Raw genomic sequence first — 21,462 nt, forward strand, 5'->3', positions numbered from 1 at the left:
CTCCCGGAGTTTGCTCAAGCTCATGTCCATTGAGTTGGTGCATTTTTAAAGGGTTTCATTTTTCATATGTATGATATTTCTATAAATAAATTTCCAAAGAAGTTTCATCCAAAAAATTTAGGTAACATATTAAAAGCTTTGGATTTCATCATAACACCCCACTTAACCAAATCTGAGTGCATTCAATTTAAGTAAAAGTGTGTGCCTTTGTGCACTGTGAAAGCTGCTAATGGTCCTCATCCTCAAATCCACTCCTCTCCACTGGGTGACTTTGAGTTCTGCCTTCCTTCCGAGCTTTAATGTCATATGATTTGGGTCACTCCCCTTAGTCTTGTTAGCTTACACTTCCCAGTGTAATTGCAGCCAGAAGTGCAGGATAATTTGAATGCTTTTGACAGGAATAGCTTTGGATAATCTTTTATTAATGTAATTAGCTTGGCTTAATTAAGGGTCAAACCTGAGGGGCTTCTCCAACCATTGCTATTCTATACCCTGCTTTCAGTGCTTTTAGTCTTACCCAGGGAACTTCCATTCCAGGACTGATAAATCCCAGCAGGACATTCTGACCTGGTTCTGTCCCCAGAACACACAAACAGATAAATTCAACTTCAGCTCCACAGTCCTGGTGTTTTTGACTAATCTTTTCCAAGGCTGCATTGCAAAGACATTACTTTTGTGCTGTTTTCACTTTATTTTCTCTTCTTAACTCCCGCTTCTCTTTTTCAACACTAAAATCGAAGGATTATCTTCCAAAAGCTATTGATAACTACATATATGTCTGAGAAGAGTGGCAGATCCTGATAGGGACACGGGTTTTCCATTATTCCTTTCTTTCAGAAGACAAAGTCTTACAAAATAGATTTTTTTAAGGAAAAAAACTAGGTATTATTGCTTCAGACTGCTGTGTCACCTTCTGCTGTACAGAAAGACGCATCATCCACACATACACATATATCCCCTCTTTTTTGGATTTCCTTCCCAATTAGGTCATCACAGAGTTCCCTGAGCTATACCGTAGGTCTTCATTAGTTATCTATAAACACTGTAGTGTATACATGTCAATCGCAACCTCCCAGATCATCCCCCTTTCCCCTTTGGCGTCCATATGAATATTCTCTACATCTGTGTCTCTATTTCTGTTTTGCAGGTGGGCTCATCTGTACCATTTTACTAGATCTCACATATATGCATTAATATATTTTTTTCTCTTTTTGACTTCCCTCTGTATGACAGTCTCTAGGTCATCCACATCTCTGCAAAGGACACAATTTGTTCTTATTATGGCCGAGTAACATTCCATTGTACCACATCTTCTTTAGTTACTCATGTTGATAGACATATAGATTGCTTCCATGTCCTAGCTATTGCAAATAGTGCTACAATAAACATTAGGGAGTACATATCTTTTATTTTTTTTCTCATTAATTCCCATTTTATTTATTACTTATTTTATTATTTTTTTTTAAGGTTCCCATTTTTATTAAATTAGAGGACCCAGGATCTTTACAAAGCAGATAGATTGTGGGGCTTCTGAGAGTGTCTGGGGAAGAGCAGGTCTGTGGGTTTTTTTTTTTTTTTTTCCTTTCTTTTTTTCCCAATTATTTTTATTAGCTGGAGGCTAATTACTTTACAATATTGTAGTGGTTTTTGCCATACATTGACATGAATCAGTCATGGATTTACATGTGTTCCCCATCCTGAACCCCCCTCCCGCCTTCCTCCCCATCCCATCCCTCTGGGTCATCCCAGTACCAGCCCTGAGCACTTGTCTCATGCATCCAACCTGGACTGGCAATCTGTTTCACACTTGACAATATACATGTTTTGATGCTGTTCTCTCAGATCATTTCACCCTCGCCTTCTCCCATAGAGCCCAAAAGTCTATTCTATACATCTGTGTCTCTTTTTCTGTCTTGCATGTGGGGTTATTGTTACCATCTTTGTAAATTCTATATATATGCGTTAGTATATTGTATTGGTCTTTATCTTTCTGGCTTACTTCACCCTGCATAATGGGCTCCAGTTTCATCCATCTCATTAGAACTGATTCAAATGAATTCTTTTTAATGGCTGAGTAATATTCCATGGTGTATATGTACCACAGCTTCCTTATCCATTCATCTGCTGATGGGCATCTAGGTTGCTTCCATGTCCTGGCTATTATAAACAGTGCTGCGATGAACATTGGGGTGCACGTGTCTCTTTCAGATCTAGTTTCCTCAGTGTGTATGCCCAGCAGTGGGATTGCTGGGTCATATGGCAGCTCTATTTCCAGTTTTTTAAGGAATCTCCACACTGTTTTCCATAGTGGCTGTACTAGTTTGCATTCCCACCAACAGTGTAAGAGGGTTCCCTTTTCTCCACACCCTCTCCAGCATTTATTGCTTGTAGACTTTTGGATAGCAGCCATCCTGACTGGCGTGTAATGGTACCTCATTGTGGTTTTGATTTGCATTTCTCTGATAACGAGTGATGTTGAGCATCTTTTCATGTGTTTGTTAGCCACCTGTATGTCTTCTTTGGAGAAATGTCTGTTTAGATCTTTGGCCCATTTTTTGATTGGGTCATTTCTTTTTCTGGAATTGAGCAAAAATATGGAATGCTACACGAATTTGGGTGTCATCCTTGCGCAGGGGCCATGCTAATCTTCTCTGTATCGTTCCAGTTCTAGTATATGTGCTGCCGAAGTGAGCACAGGGAGCACATATCTTTTAGAATTAATAGTTTTCTCTGGGAGTGGGGTTCCTGGGTCATATGGTAACTCTATTTTCAATTTTTTTAAGGAACCTCCATACTGTTCTCCATAGTGGCTTTATCAATTTACATTCCCACCAACAGTATAAGAGGGTTCCCTTTTCTCCTCATCCTCTCCACCATTTATCATTTGTAGGTTTTTTGATGATGGCCATTTTAACTGGTGTGAGGTGACACCACATTGTAGTTTTGATGTGCATTTCTCAAATTACCAATGGAATTTTTCACAGAATTAGAACAAAAAATTTTTAGTTATGAAAACACAAAAGCCCCCCCCCCCCCCAAGCAACCTTGAAAATGTTCTGATTTCATTCTTTCACATGTAGGTGTCCAGTTTTCCCAGTACTACTTGTTGAAGAGTGTGTTTTCTCCATTGTATGTTCTTGCCTTCTTCATCATAGATTAATTGACCATAGGCGTCTGGGTCTATTTATGGGCCTTCTATTCTGTTCCATTGATCTATGTCTTTAGTTTTTGTGACAGTAGCATATACTGTCTTAATTATGGTAGCCCTTAGTATAGTCTGAAGTCAGGGAGACTTCAGACTATACTCTATTTTTCCTTCTCAAGATTGCTCTGGCTATTTGGAGTCTTTTGTGCTTCCATACAAATTTTAAGCTTTCTTGTTCTAGATCTGTTTTTTTAAAATGCCACTGGTATTTTGATAAAGATTACATTGCATAATACATGCACATGAATCAAATAACTAAAATTATATTTCAAGAATTTTGTCCTAATTTTTATTACTCCTGATTGCCTTTTCTCATAGGAAATGTTTTTTTTTTTTTTTCCTTTTTCCATGGGAAGTCAAATTCCATTTTCTTCTTTTAGTTGCTTTTTAAAAAATATTACCCTTTTTATCAAACACCCCTAAGTGCAACTTCAGAGCCAGACAACCTCACTTGCCTCCAGAGCTTGACTACTAGTTTCTGTCATCTCTGCAGGAACCAGCTCTGCCTGGGGTTCTAGGTCACTTCCCTGAGTCGTGGGCAAACAGGCTCTCATGTCCAGTCCACCTCCTACCTTCTATGCCTCTTACCTCACATGAAGACTTCCCTATTGGCACTGAGGTGTCAGCTGGCACACTTGGTGACTGTCTGCCTTATTGTGAAGTGAACCTTTCACCAGCAAGATATGGAAGCTGGTGATTGTCTTCCTCCCTCTGTTATTGTTGTTTAGTTGCTAGGTTGTGTCTGACTCTTCTGCAACCCCATCGACTGTAGCCCACCAGGCTCCTCTGTCCATGGAATTCTCCAGGCAAGAATATTGGAGTAGGTTGCCATTTCCTCCTCCAGGGGATCTTCCTGATCCAGGGATTGAACCTGAGTCCCCTGCACTGGCAGGTGGGTTCTTAACCACTGAACCTCCAGGGAAACCTTCTTCCCTGGATTCCCACCAGAATGGGCTGTCTCCAGTCACGGTCATTTATATGGCCTCTCACTGAATGTTCTTGTGAGAGTGAACCACTGGTTGTGCTTGATGAGAGAGGCTGATCTGGTTTACACCTTGGCAACCACCCTTCATGAGCACCCTCATCTCCCCGTTTATCCTTCTCTGTCCCTAATAAAGGAGCAGCTTGTCTGCCTTTGCCTCAGGGTCTGCCTTCTGAGGAACCCAGGTCAAAACTCTGTACTTCTAAACAAGTTGTTCAAAGTCATCTCTCTTGATTTTTCAATTTAAGACATTATCAATTGACTTTCTTCATGAAAGATGAAGACTTAGTGGTTTTACATTTTCATTCACCACCCAATACTTTTTTCTCTCCCTATTCCCTCTACCCCTGGAGAAGGAAATGGCAACCCACTCCAGTATTCGTGCCTGGGAAATCACATGGACTGAGGAGCCTGGAAGGCTACAGTCCTTGGGGCCACAGAATTGGACACGACTGAGCAACTAAACCTATCCCCTCTACTGGATTCCTCGGTGGCTCAGGGGTAAAAAAAATTTGCCTGCTACTAGAGCCCAACACTAACTCTATAAATATCCTGTTTACATACATAATTTTCATAACCACTTTATAATGTTGCTATTACCATCACCATGTAGCAAAGACACCGATGTGTTGAGAGGTTGAGTGGCTTAGCAGAGGTTACACAGTCGGGTGATTTCTAATTGGTTGTCTTTCATATTCATGTGAGATTCTCGCACAGTGAATCCGGGGAAGTTTACATAATCTAAACGTCCTTGCTGAGAGCTGAAACACATTTATAATCACACTCTACCAAATACCTAAGTCTTTTAGGAAGTTCCTTTTGGCTAAATGTTGACGGGATCATAAACGTCACGGTCTTATGAAAGCACTCAAGGGCTACACATTTTTTAAAAATTTCATTTCTTGTGGAAAAAAGAAAATGTTTTTAGTTGTACTCTGTTGCTGACTTTTAACCCGGGAGTAAGAGATGCCTTTCTCTGTGAAACAGAGCAGGACACTTTCATTTGTTTTTCCCTGAGGGGTTGGCTACTGGGGCTAATTTCTGTGGTAAGCTGACTCAGGGTCAGGTAATGTCAGGAGTGCAAAAGCCAAGAGAACCTTGGACAGGGAGAAGAAAGGCTGGGATCAGGTGGGAACCAGGAAGATAATACCTGTCCGGGGTCAGACCCTGGTGACACGGGGTTAACTGATCAGTTAGAGCAGGATTCAGGTTCTATACACCAGGTCGGGTCAAAATTTGGTTAATGAAGCTGAAGTTCTAATTGGAGATAAAAAGTTTAAGCTGCGGAAGCCGCAAAAGTCACCTTTTATGAAAGTGAACACATGCTGGGCTTCCCTGGTAGCTCGCTGGTAAATAACCCTCCTGTCAATGCAGGAGACATGGGAGATGCAGGTTCGATTCCTGGGTCAGGAAGATTCCCTGGAGAAGGAAATGGCTCTCCACTCCAGTATTCTTGCCTGGAGAAGTCCATTGACAGAGGAGCCCGGGGGGCTACAGTCCATGGGGTTGCAAAGAGTCAGACACGACTGAGTGACCACCACCACCTGCAGCTAAATGCCAGTGGAGTGGGAAAAAGTATCATACCACAGTTTTGCCTAGTCACTATATGACCGAAACCCCAAAACAGGATACGTCGTTGCCCAACTCATTCTATATTTCTCCATGGGGTGGAGTTCCCTTATAATTTTTCTCCTCAAATTCCTACATCAACTTGCTTTAAACTACATTAATGCTCCTCAATTTATTTCATCATCAGTAACTCTTTTACACTTTCTTTTTGTGCTCAGTGGTGCATTATGGAGTAAAAATGCATAACTAAGAATGCAAACTCTTTAAAATCAAAACCACCATAAACATTAGTAATGCCCAGCTGGGCTAAAATAACTAATGAGCCACGAACAAGTTCCTCTGATCTCCCCCAGCCATTACACATACACTGACTTGATAAACCTTCACATTACTCCATTTTAAAGAGAAACATGTTCATGTTATCTAACAAGTTTAAAAAAGAAAAATCAATGCTATTACCACACTTTCATCTTTAACACTGTAAACTGTATGATGGCAGTTCTGTGAACATACATTACCATGTTCTTTCACAGTGAATGCTGCATGACCCAATGTACTTCCACTTAGATTTTTTTGGCAAATGAAGCCCAATAAAATATCCAAATGTGATAAATAGATCTGTCACATGTCTTCTGTTTCTTATGGTCTCAGCCCTATTCATATCAGTTTCATGATATAAATCAACATTCTCTAGATGAGGGTGAATTATAAACTATAAGTAATTCTATGCCAAAGGATCTACAAATAATTATGAGACAGACTCAACAGCACAGCCTTCGCCAGGGCTAATTTTACTGTTTTTCTGTGGTCATTTAAGAAAACTGACAGGGAAAGTCTTCTAATCAACCATAAATGCTGATCATTATACAATTAAATATAAAAGGAAAGTGTTTTAGAGAACGAGAGAAAAAAAGCTTATTTGGCAATATGCCGTTACTTATATACTAGCACCTCTGAGCCCTAAAACAAATTCAACATTTACAACTCATACTACATCTATTTTAGTTAAGTGAAAGCTCACCCAAGAGCAGAGGTTCAAAGGAACGGGGAGCAGAATAAAATACATATTTAGTGGGCACTTATGATGAATTGGATGGAAATTAAGTTTGAATATGGCCCATTTAACTCTTCATTAAAGACATTCTGCTGCAGAAGATTCACACATTACCGGCCCCACCGATATGATGCTGCTGCTAATGATTTGATTATGTGGGAGTAGAGTTTTTTTGAAACTTTAAAAGTCGGGACGCTCAAACTGTAAAGATAATTTATCAAGATACACTCTTAATTCTATTACAACAAGGATATAAGAAACGTGACCATAACCAAGCTGCAAGTTCAGCCAGGCACATAGATTATTATCTTTATGAAGAACTACGAGTTGCTATTTTATTTAACTTATTAACAGAAAAGGTGACTATAAATGCACTTAGTTTTCAAAGTGGAAACTTATATTGCATTTATTTCCCAAGCAGAGGAATACTATGCCTGAAAAAAATCTCATGAATCAATTATTTTACCTAAAGACTTTCATCATCTATATCCTACCCCACACTACAGTTTTTGTCTTCTTGATTGAATGTGATTTTTCTGTCTTCTTGGTTGGGGGAGAGAGAAAGAGAGAGAGTGTGTGTATGTGTGTGTGGGGGGGGGGGCGTGTGTGTGCATGCATGTTGGGGGATGAGTAGTATTAAAGTACTACAAAATGTTTTATTCACAATTAAACCTGAGACTTAAAATCCACTGATATTAAATCAGAATGAGTAGAACACTTTATCAGGTTTCGACTTAAACTCTATTCAAGAACCATTTTGCTTGAGAAATAAAAAAATTGATGGATAATCACTTATAGTGCCTACACCATGTACATCAACTACATTACATATGAAGCACTATAATCAAACATGGAGGTTAAGTAACTTTTAGTAAATTTAAAGTGGATAGAAATGGAATTCAATGGCAAAATTCTGAGAGTAGGTCATTTACTAAAATTTGACATAGCATCACCCCACTTTTTGAACTTCGGCAATAAAACTAGTTTTATTTCATTAACTTTACTCACTTAAATGGCACACATTTATAACTCCCAAGATGTTCTTATAAATACTACCTAAAATAATACATAAAAAAAACAAACAGACCAATAACCTGGAAGTGTTATCACCTATTATCCATTTACTAAATATAATTCTTTATACATCTACTATACATTTAAATTTTTTTTCTTAATTATTCCAACATGTTAATGTAGAAACTGTGCTGGGGTCTTGAGTCGGCAATGAGTTGGCAATGTGGCAATGAACTGCCCAGAACACATAGCAAGTGGCATTTCAAAATTTCTAATCTAATTCTTTAAGTCAAATTCAGTCATTTCTCCCCTTTTTATTTCTAAAGTTAATATACCATGGTTAGAGTAGTCTGTTCCACATCAAATCCAATTGAATAATAAAAGTTCAGTCATATAATATTAAGGTTAATGTGATTATTTTTCATGGTTAATTTTGACCAGCTTTTGTAAAGAATGCATTTGTAATGTAAAATATACCACTGGTCTTAAAAAATTTATAAACTAATTTATAAAATAGTAAGACTCATAGAACAGTTATCTGGAAGAGTGGCAATTTATTCCTGGCCACATATGTATACCCTATCATCACTGTTTCTATTATTAATACCAATAAAATAGAATTGCTATGTAGTAAGAAATATGGCAACTAAATACCCCCCTCCCCACCTTCCAAAAAAAAGAACAATGTCATCACTTTAATTTTATTAGGAGTCACAATATTTTTTATTTAGGAAAAATATTTCCTTCAATGTTCATTAGATAATGAATCTTATGTAAATGAATACTTTACTTTTACTTTTCTGTGTAGACCAATTAAAAAGTATGCCTCTTTCCTTTCATAAGCAGACTCTATTTGTCTAATTCTGCATGGCAGATAAGAAATTAATACTTTACTTCCTTCTACCTTAAAAATTATGAAATTTTCCTCATTATGAATCATTTATTTCTTTTGGACTGTTGTCATGCTGCTGTTGAAAGAAAAAGTTAGTAAAGGATATGGATACATGGGAAACAAATCATGAACTATAAGACTAGTTTATAAGGAAATATATTAAACATTATTTAAATATTAAACAAAATATTCCTACATTAAATAAATAAGACTTGAATTTGTCATGTGGAACCATAGGCCAATACCACCAATAATGGGGATGGTCTAGTGCAAAAAGGTGGCCACAAAAGAAAAAAACAAAAACAAAAAAAGGAGGAGATAACACAATATTTAATTGTTTTCATATTTAACCAGTGATTTTCAATCCTTTTTGAACATAAAATTACCTGAAGGACTTTTTAAAAATACTGATGAATGGGTCTCATCCCAGACAAATAAAATCAGAAACAGGATTCAGGTAATGGAGTTTTTTGAAAGGCCCCAAGTGATTCTAGTATACAGTCAGGGTTGAGGGCTGCTGATGGAAACCCACAAGCTTCTGACTGTTGCCCGACTCAGAAAAGTATCCTACGAATGAAGAAAAGGAGCCTTCTTTTACTGGTGGGACAAGACACGAGTGTTTCCAGTTACTTGTGGATAAATCAAGCTTACTAAGGTGTATTTCATTTGCATCAAAATATGTGCATAGGACTCTTCAATCATTGTGATTCTATATTTTTAAGCTCCAAGATCAAGTAGAGTCAATGCTTTGTAATAAACCAGTTATACTGAAACTCCATCACTCATTCATGCACAGAACATTTACTGAATGCCTACTATGTATGTGCAAGGCACCGTGACAGGCACTGCTACAGGACCTGGAGTCATGAGAGGAAGAGTGATTGGCCAGAAGCTTGGTTTTTTTTTCCCTTAGAATTAATGGCTATAAAATGAATTCCATGGACCTAGATAAGGGAATGAATTTTTAAAAAAGGAAAAGAAATTAACTATGTATTAAGGGTCTGATTTTAAGATACATGAAATTCATAGTATATTTGTACTTTTCCTAATGTTATTTCCAGAGCCTTTGAATACACGTAAGGCAAATTCAAGATAGAAAAATAAACCCTATTGAAAGTAGATGTTCTGAGTTATAACCACACTCTGTAAATTTCATACATAAGTATAAATACTAAAAATCTTTATAGAAAGGTAGCTCATGTCCACTTGTAGTAGTCTTAACAAGTAATCTTACATTAAAATATTACAGATTCTAGTCCTTGACTATTTCATCATGGAGAAAGTTCATACAATACATAATTTATTTTGAAAACAGATTTATATACTGAGAAATTCTAATGTGAACAAATTTGAGTTTTCTTTTCAAGAAGAAAGGATGCAGAGAAGGTAAGAAGGGGGGGGGCACAATCTGTTCAAATCTTATACATATCCTAAATTCTAATAATTTAAAATGCTGACTGCTTTTTTCCTGAAGAACCTAGTAAATTCCATATGAATAAATACTTTTTCTATTCATTACTGACATGAACTTTTGTGGTTACTTAAAAAATAAATAATAAGTGCTTCTCATTTTTATGACAGCATTAAATTTCAAAATGAGGCTAGGTAATGTCAGCTTAACCCAGAAAGGAGCTAAATGTGGGGGGAGGGGGAGGATGGGAATGGCATAAGATGAATGATCAGCAACAATTCTAGTGGTAAAACCTCTTTAGGGGAGTAAAGGGTCCAAGTTGCTTTTTAAGGAATAAAAGATGGATCAAGACTCAAGAAAAATGCTCATTCATTGTACCTTGGAGGCAACACTCTGTCTAAAGTACAGAAGTAGTAAAATATTTTACTAAGTTAAAATATAGGTTTTATATTTTATACGATATTGAATACTCACATAAAAATACCAGTGTTTTCATCTTGTTTCTGTTCAGACACTTAATTAAGCAAATATGTTCTTTGGTGTCTGGGAGAGTTATCAATATTAAAGATAATGGAAGATAAGAACATGCCTAGAAATAGAAGACTCAAAATCCTATACCATATAAAGGAAGAATTGGAATGTGGGCTTATGAGAAAAGATAAAGTTACACTGCAGAAGGACGTATACATTTCTTTCCCCCAATCATATTCTGGCTCCCAAAATAAAAAGTATTATAGCCTATTATATTTTTAATCTGTGTTTTGAGATTTTTCAAGTGGAAAGATATCACAGAAACATATCACTCTAAGTTTTAAAATTACCAAAGTCAGTGAGAAGAATGTACATTCATTAAATGTATTCATTATAAGTAAAGAAGTCTTGAAAAACTGAACAGTTCAACCAAAGCTGAAGAATTCTTCTTGATTTTTCATTATCCCTTTTTAAATAAACAGAAAGTATAGTACACATACAGGCTGACATTTTGATTCATTCAAAATAGTCACATCCCTTTGCTTGGTTTTTGACGTTTCAGAGACTAAATTTTAATACCATTCATAACATAGTATTTTCAATAAAAGGAATTAAAGAGCAATGAAAAATCAGAAGCAAGATGGCTTAGAGAGCCTTATAACCTCTACATATACACACATTTGTAACCTGTATTTATTTCCTAGAGAAACAAATTTTAAGTGATGCTAATGTAACCAATGGAGAAAAAACTTCTATCAAAATATACAATTTCCATTACAGACTAGAAGACTAATATTAAAAAAATAGTTGTAAGCCAAAAAGTTTGCTTATATGGATGACAGGCATCATCCCTTTGAAGCATAAATCATCAAATAAGGTTTTATAAAAGATCGATCCGTGACCGTCTTCATTTTTAAGTTCTTGATAAATTCATAAAGCTTCAGTCCCAGTCTTTATAGAGCACGGTGCATCACGGTGTATCCGCGGTGTTATCGTCTTAATTCAGATTTCCAGGAAACAAGTGCTAACTCAGAACCTCAAGTGGGATTTGTGCTTTACCATGTACCTGAAAACAGTATTATAATAGGTCATAATGACTATAGGAGTTTTAGAATTTTTACAATACTACCTGTAAAAATAGTTGGTATTATTAAAGATTAAAATCAACAGTGGAACAGGATGTTTTGCTTTCTAAAAAGTAGATACTATAACCTTTGGGAATATAAAGATTTTTGAAGCCAGAAAAACCATTCATCTTATTAATTTCTACAATGTAAGAGCTTCTGGCTAGGATAATAAATGACTCTCTTTAATATATTATCAACTACAACCACTGGGTTATCTCAATCATCTCTGACTCTGAGGAAACACAGAATATTTGGTGAGAGATCAAGAAAGTTACAGGCTTTAAAAAGCACCTCCAACGAGAACAGGTTCAATGGTACTGTGATCATATGCTGTCCTTACTTTCCAATTATAAAACTGCTATTATTGTAAAGGGCTTTAGAAAAAACCAATTTATACCAGTGATTAAGATAAATTCAAAAACCAAATTCCTTTCACGAGCTACCAGCTACCCATACCTCAAGTAGAGTCAGAAACCTTTCAAAAGGTGCTGTCAAAAAATGAAAGAACTGCTTAAAGCCAGTTCCTTGGGTTGACAGAAAACAAGGTTCAGAAAAGCCACAGGGTTCATTAGAGTCAAATCGCAAAACCAAGACCAAATCTGAGTCTTTGAACTCAGGTTTACTTTTCTCTCTACTAAGCTTTAAGCAGTTTCTCCCTTTGTTTCCAAAGTCAATACAACAAAGATACTTTGCTAATTACCTATTTTAGATCAACATCAAATTAGGCAATGTTTGAAAGGGGAGCTGGGGGGTATGGTTCACAACTCTAAGGAACTTAAAATGCAACTGAGAAGACAGGAAAACTACTGCAATAAAGCAGAAGTAAGTGCATTTTAGGATTATGATTACCTATCCAATGTTTCCCAGAATCGTAAGAAAACTGGTCTGTCCAGATGACGTTTGTGATAGCTGAGTTCTAATACTGTTACGTCCCATTTCTGAACGTTTGGGTCCAGACGAACTTCATCATATTTGAGATGGAAGGCTTTAACTAGAAGTAGGAGAAATAATGTTCTTTATTCAAACTGCAATCAACATTATAAAAATATTTTATAAAGGAATAAAATACCAACCACAGACATTAACCAAAAAAACGTAAAAAAAATAAAAAGTTCAACCTTTCTTCTACCAACAAAGCTGTATTACAACCTAAGTGATCTCTGAAATAGAGGCTAAGCACTGTAGTATCTCCCAAAACATTTAATTCAACAAAAATTTACTGAGGCTTATACACACCAGCCACTGGGGACTGCAATGAAGAATGAGGTAAAATAAAACGTGTACGATCCAGTGAAGGATAATAAGAAAACACCATCGCACATACAGAAAGATAAAGGTAGTAGAATATCACAGAAACACCAGAGAGTAGTTTACCCAGATTACGGGATTCAGAAAAGGCTTGGATAGGTAGGGTGGCATAAGAATTAGGCAAACACAGAGCAAAAGTGATCCAGTTAACAAAAGAGCATGTTCAAAGAGTTCAGTTTAGAAACTAAAGAAATTTAACAAAGTTGCATCATGCAAAGTAACACAGGAAATGGATGAAGGATAAGACCATAGAGGTTCAGAGCAATGTTGGTCCTAAAGGTCACATTAAGGAGCTTGGATGGTTGCCTAAGAGACATGATGGCTCACTCTGCAAAGTATTTAGCAGAGACCAATGATACGGTATAAAACCTAGAGGAGAGACAGACAGATCTGCTCTACTGGGGAGAAGATACACATATGATAGAAAGATTCAAGAAGTAATTAGCAAGTGATAGAACAAATGGGATATGGCAAGAAATGATGAAAAAGGAAGAAGAAAGAACTGGAAGGTCTCTAAAGAAAGTGACCTGGAAATAGATATTTACTTGATATAAAAAGAGGTTAGCAAAGATCCTGAAAAACAGGATTTCAGGCAGAAGGAACAGCTGGTACAAAGGCCCTGCGACAGAAGCAAGCTCAGAATGCCCTACCCAAGAACAACTCTCTGTAGGCAATGTCCTACGTGTAGATCCTACTCAGCCATGGTCAAAAAAAAAAAAAAAAAATTTAACCAATTTAAACCAGTTCATTAAAGGGGCTGTATGTTATGGATTCAGAAAAGCCATTTTCAAAATACTTATTATATATGTAAAAAATATTTGTTTAAATTTTTAAATCAAATGAAGTCACTGTTCAGTACTCTCTGCTCATTACATGTTTCTCTTTTCTGATCTTCTCATTATTTGTTTTAAATTGTTCTTAAAAATACATGAGTTATAATTTTTAAAATGACTTATCTAAAGTCACAAGGGCCAATAATCCCCTTTACTAATTTCAATAGATTTAGTTTACATAGCATTTATTTTTCAACAGAATACACAATTTTTAAATTAAATCTGAATATCAGAGTTCAAAAAGTTTAAGTCACAAAATGAGGAAACCGTTTCTTTCATTACACAAAGTATCTTAACAGCATGAAGCAATGGTGGCAAAGCAAACTTAAACCAAGACATCACCATAAAATATCTTTCTCACTCAGAAAAAGACATAGTTTTTAAGCTTCATCAAAAATAGAAGAAATAAGTTTCTTTTATAAGAAGACAGTTATCTGGGAAGACTAAAGCAAAATTTTACAAATTTGTTGTTCATTTTCTACTGCATGATTGTTGTCAAAACACTTTTTGCAGAAACAAAGGAAACAGAAAAGGTGCTCTTAAATAGCATTTTGGTGGATAGATGATGGCATGTAAAACGACAAAGGGGCAGCATAATAGAGAAGATTATTAAAACAGAAAATTTTCTCAATGATAACAAAAAATTTGAAGAAATTGTCATTTAAAAATCTTGGTCAACAAATGCATGTAACCACTTGAAGCATAAAAAATAGTATTTTTAAAAATCAGTATCAAGCTCAAATTTTTCATAATTTTGAAAAGATTTTATTTGGCAATTTTATAGAGTTTAAGATCTTCTCTAAACCTCTGTTAATTTATTATGCAGCATGAAGAAAATACATTTTTTTACCAAGTACCCTCAGTTTACCCCTATGCTATACAGATATTATCATTATCCATGTAGGTTATGTGGGAAACGTGAGCAGCTAGAATAGTCAAGAGTTAATTTACAACAAGGAGACCAGCTAAAAGCTAAGAGATAACGTATTTCTAAATTTCTGGCTTATGCAAATTACTAAAACACTGAGGAGAAGAACAGTCTGGGGATGACGGAGAACGTAAGACAACAGATTCCACTCGGAACAGGCAGAGTCCGATGCACCAATGGGACCTCACAGGAGCCACCATCAGCAGACAGGGAGGCTGAGAACACCAGCCAGAGACGTAACTCAGAACTAAGGACGGAGATGCCGGGAAGCACCAGATCTCCTCGAGTGAGTGTCCATACTTAAGGCAGAAGAAAAGCGGGAACACAGAAATGCCACTGCTGGCACTGAAAGCCAGAGGAAAAACAGCTAGAGTCTGAGTCAAAGCAACAAGCCCTCAGAAAAGAACATTTTAAGATGAGGAAATGGATCAAGAGTAATCTGATAAGGAGCCCAAAAGTAGCCAATATCTGGATCCCTGTGGGAGCAGTTCAGTGGGTAAGCAGACGAGTACCACCACAGCTGCCTGAGATCAAACAGAGAGCCAGACAACGGTTTCAAAGGCTTGGCTGTGGAGGGAAAGGAGAGGAAGCTAGAAGAAAAGCGGGGTGAAGAGGAAAGGGCTTCTTTCCATGTGTTTTAGATGGAAGGGCAAGAGTACTTTCATTTTAAATGCTGGTTAAGTAAAGAAGGAAGGTTTAAGAGAAAGTAATTCATGGAAGAAAATCATTATTGTTAACTTAAAAAAAAAAATCTCTAAGTCCTTATCTAAATTTCTGAAGACTAATGATCTCAACAAAACCACAATTAAAAGTTATATTCTTAACGAAATTTGGAGAATATTTTTATCTTCAAGACATTCTAATCATTTTTTATTACAGTACTATTCAACAAGGCAAGCAAGTAGGTAAAACACAACAAAATTTGTGTTCAGTGACATTTTGCTTTCATTAAAAATTCCCACTCTCCCTGTATCTTTGACTTCTATTTATCAAATCTGTGCATTACTCAGGTTTTGGAAATAACACAAAAAACTATCATCATATTAGCATTCATTTTTAAAACTGAATGAAGGGAGGAGAATAATGATTAAAAGCTTTCAAGCTTGGGTAATTTTTGACCTAAAAGAACGGTGGCACCACTGACAAAAACTAAACTGCTTTATTTAAAACAACAAACAGCTGGATTTCACAGTAGCACAATCTACATTCGAAACGACTAAAGTTGTTATTTCTAACAAACATACTTGTTTCATGAGGATGCTTTTTAAAACATGATTTTATTACTGATACTAACTTCACTGGGTACTCAAATAATAATTAAAAGGGCTTCCCTGGTGACTCAAATGGTGAAGAATCTGCCTGCAACACAGGAGACCCAGGTTCAACCCCTGCGTCAGGAAGATCCCCTGGAGAAGAAACTGGCAACCCACTCCAGTACTCTGCCTGAAGAATTCCACGGAGAGAAAAACCACACAGGCTACAGTTCATGGAATTGCTGTTCAGTCAGACTTTCATTCTTCTACTATTGGTGTATTAATAATGCCAAGATATGATCAACACAAGATATGATACACGAAATTTACACCTTATTTAACAGGTGTCTACAAAATGCTTCCCAATGCCATGCTCTTTTCTGTGCTGATGACACAACAGTCAATGAATCAAATGACACCCCTCACATCCTGGAACTGGCAATAAGCCAGGGAGGACTTACAATACAGATATAAAAATCAGGTGAAAAAAATAAAAAAAATGAGGTCAAGTCAAGCAATGCATGTTACCATGAGATCACCAGGAGAAAGTAATGGTTACTTCCAGGACGGTCAGAGGAGGGGATCCCTAAAGGAAGAGAGTAATTGGCTACAACCTGAACCAAGAGAAAACGGCCAACTCCGCTGCAACCGTCTCAGACAGTGAGAACAGCGGGCAACAGTCAAGTGGTGCTGTTAGTTCCACAAAAGTCAGCCTGTTTAAAGACTGGCAATCAATTTTACATGTCTGTACATGCAACAAGATTAATGATTTCTAAGCAACCTACCAATTAATTACTAACGTTGAAACATAGGCAATAATCACTTTTAGATATACACAGAAAATATTAATATTCCAAAAAACACTTAAAAATATTCCACAGGTGTTTAAAAATAAAAATATATGGTATTTAGTAAGAATCCTCTGATATACATATCACATGTGCAGAGCCATAGATGACTCTTTCTCTTTAATAAAGCAAAAACATTTCTACATTAAATAAGCAGTAAAAATAAAGAGAATCTTACTTTTAGCAAATATGTCAACTGGTGATCCATCAGGCAAAAGCCACGGCCAACCTTTGAACTGCCACGCAGGACCCTGCACGAAAACTGCTACGACCCGGTCCCTGTTAGCAGAGAAGAGGAAAGGGAAGAGCGGAAACTGAGTGGTTCAGGTTATCTCAGTTACTACATCCCTTAGGTGGTGGCTTCGACATGAGCGAGGCCTAGAGAGAGCTACCCCACGTCCAAGGTAACAGAAACCCAAGTAACACGGCAGGCTCTGAGAGAGGGCATCAGAGGACAGACAGACTGAAACTACAATCACAGACAACTAGCCAAGCTGATCACATGGACCACAGCCTTGCCTAACTCAATGAAACTAAGCCATGCTATGTGGGGCCGCCCAAGACTGACGGGTCATGGTGGAGAGGTCTGACGGAATGTGGGCCACTGGAGAAGGGAATGGCAAACCACTTCAGTATTCTTGCCTTGAGAACAGTATGAAAAGGCAAAAAGACAGGACAATGAAAGATGAACTCCCAAGGTCGGTAAGTGCCCAATATGCTACTGGAGATCAGTGGAGAAATAACTCCAGAAAGAATGAAGGGATGGAGAAAAGCAAAAACAACACCCAGTTGTGGATGTGACTGGTGAAAGGAGCAAGGTCTGATGCTGTAAACAGAAATATTGCATAGGAACCTGGAACATTATATCCATGAATCAAGGCAAACTGGAAGTGGTAAAACAGGAGATGGTAAGAATGAACATCGACATTCTAGGAATCAGCAAACTAAGATGGACTGGAATGGGTGAATTTAACTCAAATGACCATTATATCTACTACTGTGGGCAGCAATCCCTTAGAAGAAATGGAATAGCCATCATGGTCAACAGAAGAGTCCGAAATGCAGTACTTGGACTCAATCTCAAAAACAAAAGAATGATCTCTGTTTCCAACGCAAATCATTCAGTATCACGGTAATCCAAGTCTATGCCTCGACCAGTAATGCTGAAGAAGCAAGTTGAATGGTTCTATGAAGACCTACAAGACCTTTTAGAACTAACACCCAAAAAAGATGTCCTTTTCATTATAGGGGACTGGAATGCAAAGTAGGAAGTCAAGAAATATCAAGAATACCTTCAAATTTGGCCTTGGAGTACAGAATGAAGCAGGGCAAAGACTAACAGAGTTCTGCCAAGAGAATGCATTGGTCATAGAAAACACCTCTTCCAACAACACACAAAGAGAAGGCTCTACACATGGACATCACCAGCTGGTCAACATCGAAATCAGACTGATTATATCCTTTGCAGTCAAAGATGGAGAAGCTCTATACAGTCAGCAAAAACAAGACTGGGAGCAGACTGTGGCTCAGATCATGAGCTCTTTATTGCCAAATTCAGACTGAAATTGAAGAAAGTGGGGAAAACCCCTAGACCATTCAGGTATGACCTAAGTCAAATCCCTTATGACTATACAGTGGAAGTGAGAAATAGATTTAAGGGACTAGATCTGATAGACAAGAGTGCTTGATGAACTATGGACGGAGGTTCGTGAAATTGTAAAGGACACAGGAATCAAGACCATCCCCAAGAAAAAGAAATGCAAAAAAGCAAAATGGCTGTCTGAGGAGGCCTTACAAATAGCTGTGAAAAGAAGGGAATTGAAAAGCAAAGGAGAAAAGGAAAGATATTCCCATTTGAATGCAGAGTTCCAAAGAATACCAAGAAGAGATAAGAAAGCCTTCCTCATTGATCAGTGCAAAGAAATAGAGGCAAACAACAGAATGGGAAAGACTAGAGATCTCATCACGAAAATTAGATACCAAGGGAACATTTCGTGCAAAGATGGGCTTAATAAAGGGCAGAAACTGTATGGACCTAACAGAAGCAGAAGATATTAAGAAGAGGGGTCAAGAATACATAGAAGAACTGGACAAAAAAGATCTTCACGACCCAGATAATAAGGAAGATGTGATCACTCACACTCACGTAGAGCCAGATATCCTGGAATGTGAAGTCAAGTGGGCCTTAAGAAAGCATCACAAAGAACAAAGCTAGTGGATGTGATGGAATTCCAGTTGAGCTATTTCAAATCCTGAAAGATAATGCTGTGAAAGTGCTGCACTCAATATGCCAGCAAATTTGGAAAACTTAGCAGTGGTCACAAGACTGGAAAAGGTCAGTTTTCATTCCTATCCCAAAGAAAGGCAATGCCAAAGAATGCTCAAACATTTGCACTCATCTCATGCAATAGTAAAGTAATGCTCAAAATTCTCTAAGCCAGGCTTCAACAATATGTGAACCATGGACTTCCAGATGTTCAAGCTGAATTTAGAAAAGGCAGAGGAACCAGAGTTCAAATTGCCAACATCCGCTGGATCACTGAAAAAGCAAGAGAGTTCCAGAAAAACATCTATTTCTGCTTTACTGACTATACCAAAATCTTTGACTGTGTGGATCACAATAAACTGTGGAAAATTCTTCAAGAGACGGGAATACCAGACCACCTGACCTGTCTCTTGAGAAACCTGCATACAGGTCAGGAAGCAATAATAAGAACTGGACATGGAACAACAGACTGGTTCCAAGTAGGAAAAGGAGTACGTCAAGGCTGTATATTGTCACTCTGCTTATTTAAATTACATACAGAGTACATCATGAGAAACCCTGGGTTGGAGGAAGCACAAGCTGGAATCTAGATGGCCAGGAGAAATATCAATAACCTCAGATATGCAGATGACACCACCCTTGTGGCAGAAAGTGAAGAAGAACTAAAGAGCCTCTTGATGAAAGTGAAAGAGGAGATTGAAAAAGTTGGCTTAAACCTCAATATTCAGAAAACTAAGATCATGTCATCCGGTCCCATCACTTCATGGCAAATAGATTGGGAAATAGTGGCTGATTTTATTTTTTGGGAGCTCCAAAATCACTGCAGATGGTGATTGCAGCCATGAAATTAAAAGACGCTTACTCCTTGGAAGGAAAGTTATGACCAACCTAGATAGCATATTGAAAAGCAGCGACATTACTTTGCCAACAAAGGTCCGTCTAGTCAAGGCTATGGTTTTTCCAGTGGTCATGTATGGATGTGAGAGTTGAACTATAAAGAAAGCTGAGTGCCGAAGAATTGATACTTTTGAACTGTGGTGTTGGAGAAGACTCTTGAGAGTCACTTGGCCTGCAAGGAGATCCAACCAGTCCATCCTAAAGATCAGTCCTGGGTGTTCACTGGAAGGACTGATGTCAAAGCTGAAACTCCAATACTTTTGGCCTCGTAATGGGAAGAGTTAACTCATTTGAAAAGACCCTGATGCTGGGAAAGATTGAGGGCAGGAGGAGAAGGGGATGACAGAGGGTGAGACAGTTGGGTGGCATCACCAACAAAATGGACATGTGTTTGGGTGGACTCCAGGAGTTGGTGATGAACAGGGAGGCCTGGCATGCTGCGGTTCATGGGGTTGCAAAGAGTTGGAGACAACTGAGGGACTGAACTGAACTGAGAACCCTTAGTGAAAAGAGTCTCACCATCGTTCCTGCAGGAGTCTCCTGTCCACACTTCAGAGAGATAACATAGTGCTACATGACTATCGTTTCTCTTTATGTTACACCAGTAGAGTATGTTAACGACTGCTACGCTTCCTATGGGTTGTTTTTAACACTTAAGTCATTTAAACATAATTACGTGCACAGTCCTTACATGAGATCCTTTCAGCCTTTTATCTCTGCCTGATCTATTAATTAGTAGGCCTATTTTTCTAATGTAATAGGGAGCAATAGTGTATCTGTTAATTGAAAAAGTTGGTTTTAAAATAAAATCATTTAAAATTCAAACATCTTAAATGTTTCACTTTAATTAAAAATATTATAAATTACAATAGTTCACTATTTTGAATTCACTATTCACTAAAGCTCCAATACGTTGAGTTCTTCTGATTATCTGGAAAATAATCTGTGTACAGTAACCACATAAACTTTTTAAACTTTTTCAATTGTTTTACAACTATTTCACTCACTTTGAATTCTCTAATTTGTGTGTGCGTGTGTGCTAAAGCAACTTGTTTTTCCCAGACATTTAACTTTCTTTTCCTAAAAAAGCACAAATCTCTTTCTGGGCCCTTACATTTCACTAGTTTACAAAATATTAACTTGAGAAATTATAATAAAAATAACTACCATAAACAGTTTAAGCCTACAACTAAAGAAGTGGGAACAAAATCATAACATTAACAAGAATAACCAACACTGGTAAGACTTACTACAAGCATTCACTATGTGCCAGTGCTGGTCTACACAGCTTACTCATGTCTACACACTTAGCCTTCAGAACACTCCTGTGAGGTAATCTATTACCCCTATTTGACAGAACAGCAGACTATGCTTGAGAGCAGGAGGCAGGAAGTGGGGAGAGGG

The 21,462-nt window shown here is 37.4% G+C and overlaps 1 protein-coding gene and 1 non-coding gene across 2 annotated transcripts in view; both read right to left on the minus strand.

Moving 5' to 3' along the window:
- Nucleotides 1-2,588: 2,588 nt before the first annotated feature.
- On the minus strand, nt 2,589-2,695 carry LOC136170047 (U6 spliceosomal RNA). The gene has a single exon (XR_010663505.1). It is a non-coding gene; the product is annotated as a U6 spliceosomal RNA (small nuclear RNA).
- Nucleotides 2,696-9,729: 7,034 nt separating this feature from the next.
- CDC73 (cell division cycle 73) overlaps nt 9,730-21,462 on the minus strand; it is a 93,645-nt gene continuing 81,912 nt past the window's right edge. The window contains exons 15-17 of the mRNA XM_065938316.1: nt 17,074-17,174; nt 12,575-12,716; nt 9,730-11,664 (exon numbers count right to left, since the gene is read on the minus strand). Coding sequence (XP_065794388.1) covers nt 11,628-11,664; nt 12,575-12,716; nt 17,074-17,174 — 280 coding nt within the window. The 3' untranslated portion in view covers nt 9,730-11,627. The remainder of the gene's footprint in view (nt 11,665-12,574; nt 12,717-17,073; nt 17,175-21,462) is intronic.

The sequence above is a fragment of the Muntiacus reevesi genome, chromosome 5, assembly GCF_963930625.1.
Source record: "Muntiacus reevesi chromosome 5, mMunRee1.1, whole genome shotgun sequence".
In the NCBI taxonomy this organism is placed as follows: domain Eukaryota; kingdom Metazoa; phylum Chordata; class Mammalia; order Artiodactyla; family Cervidae; genus Muntiacus; species Muntiacus reevesi.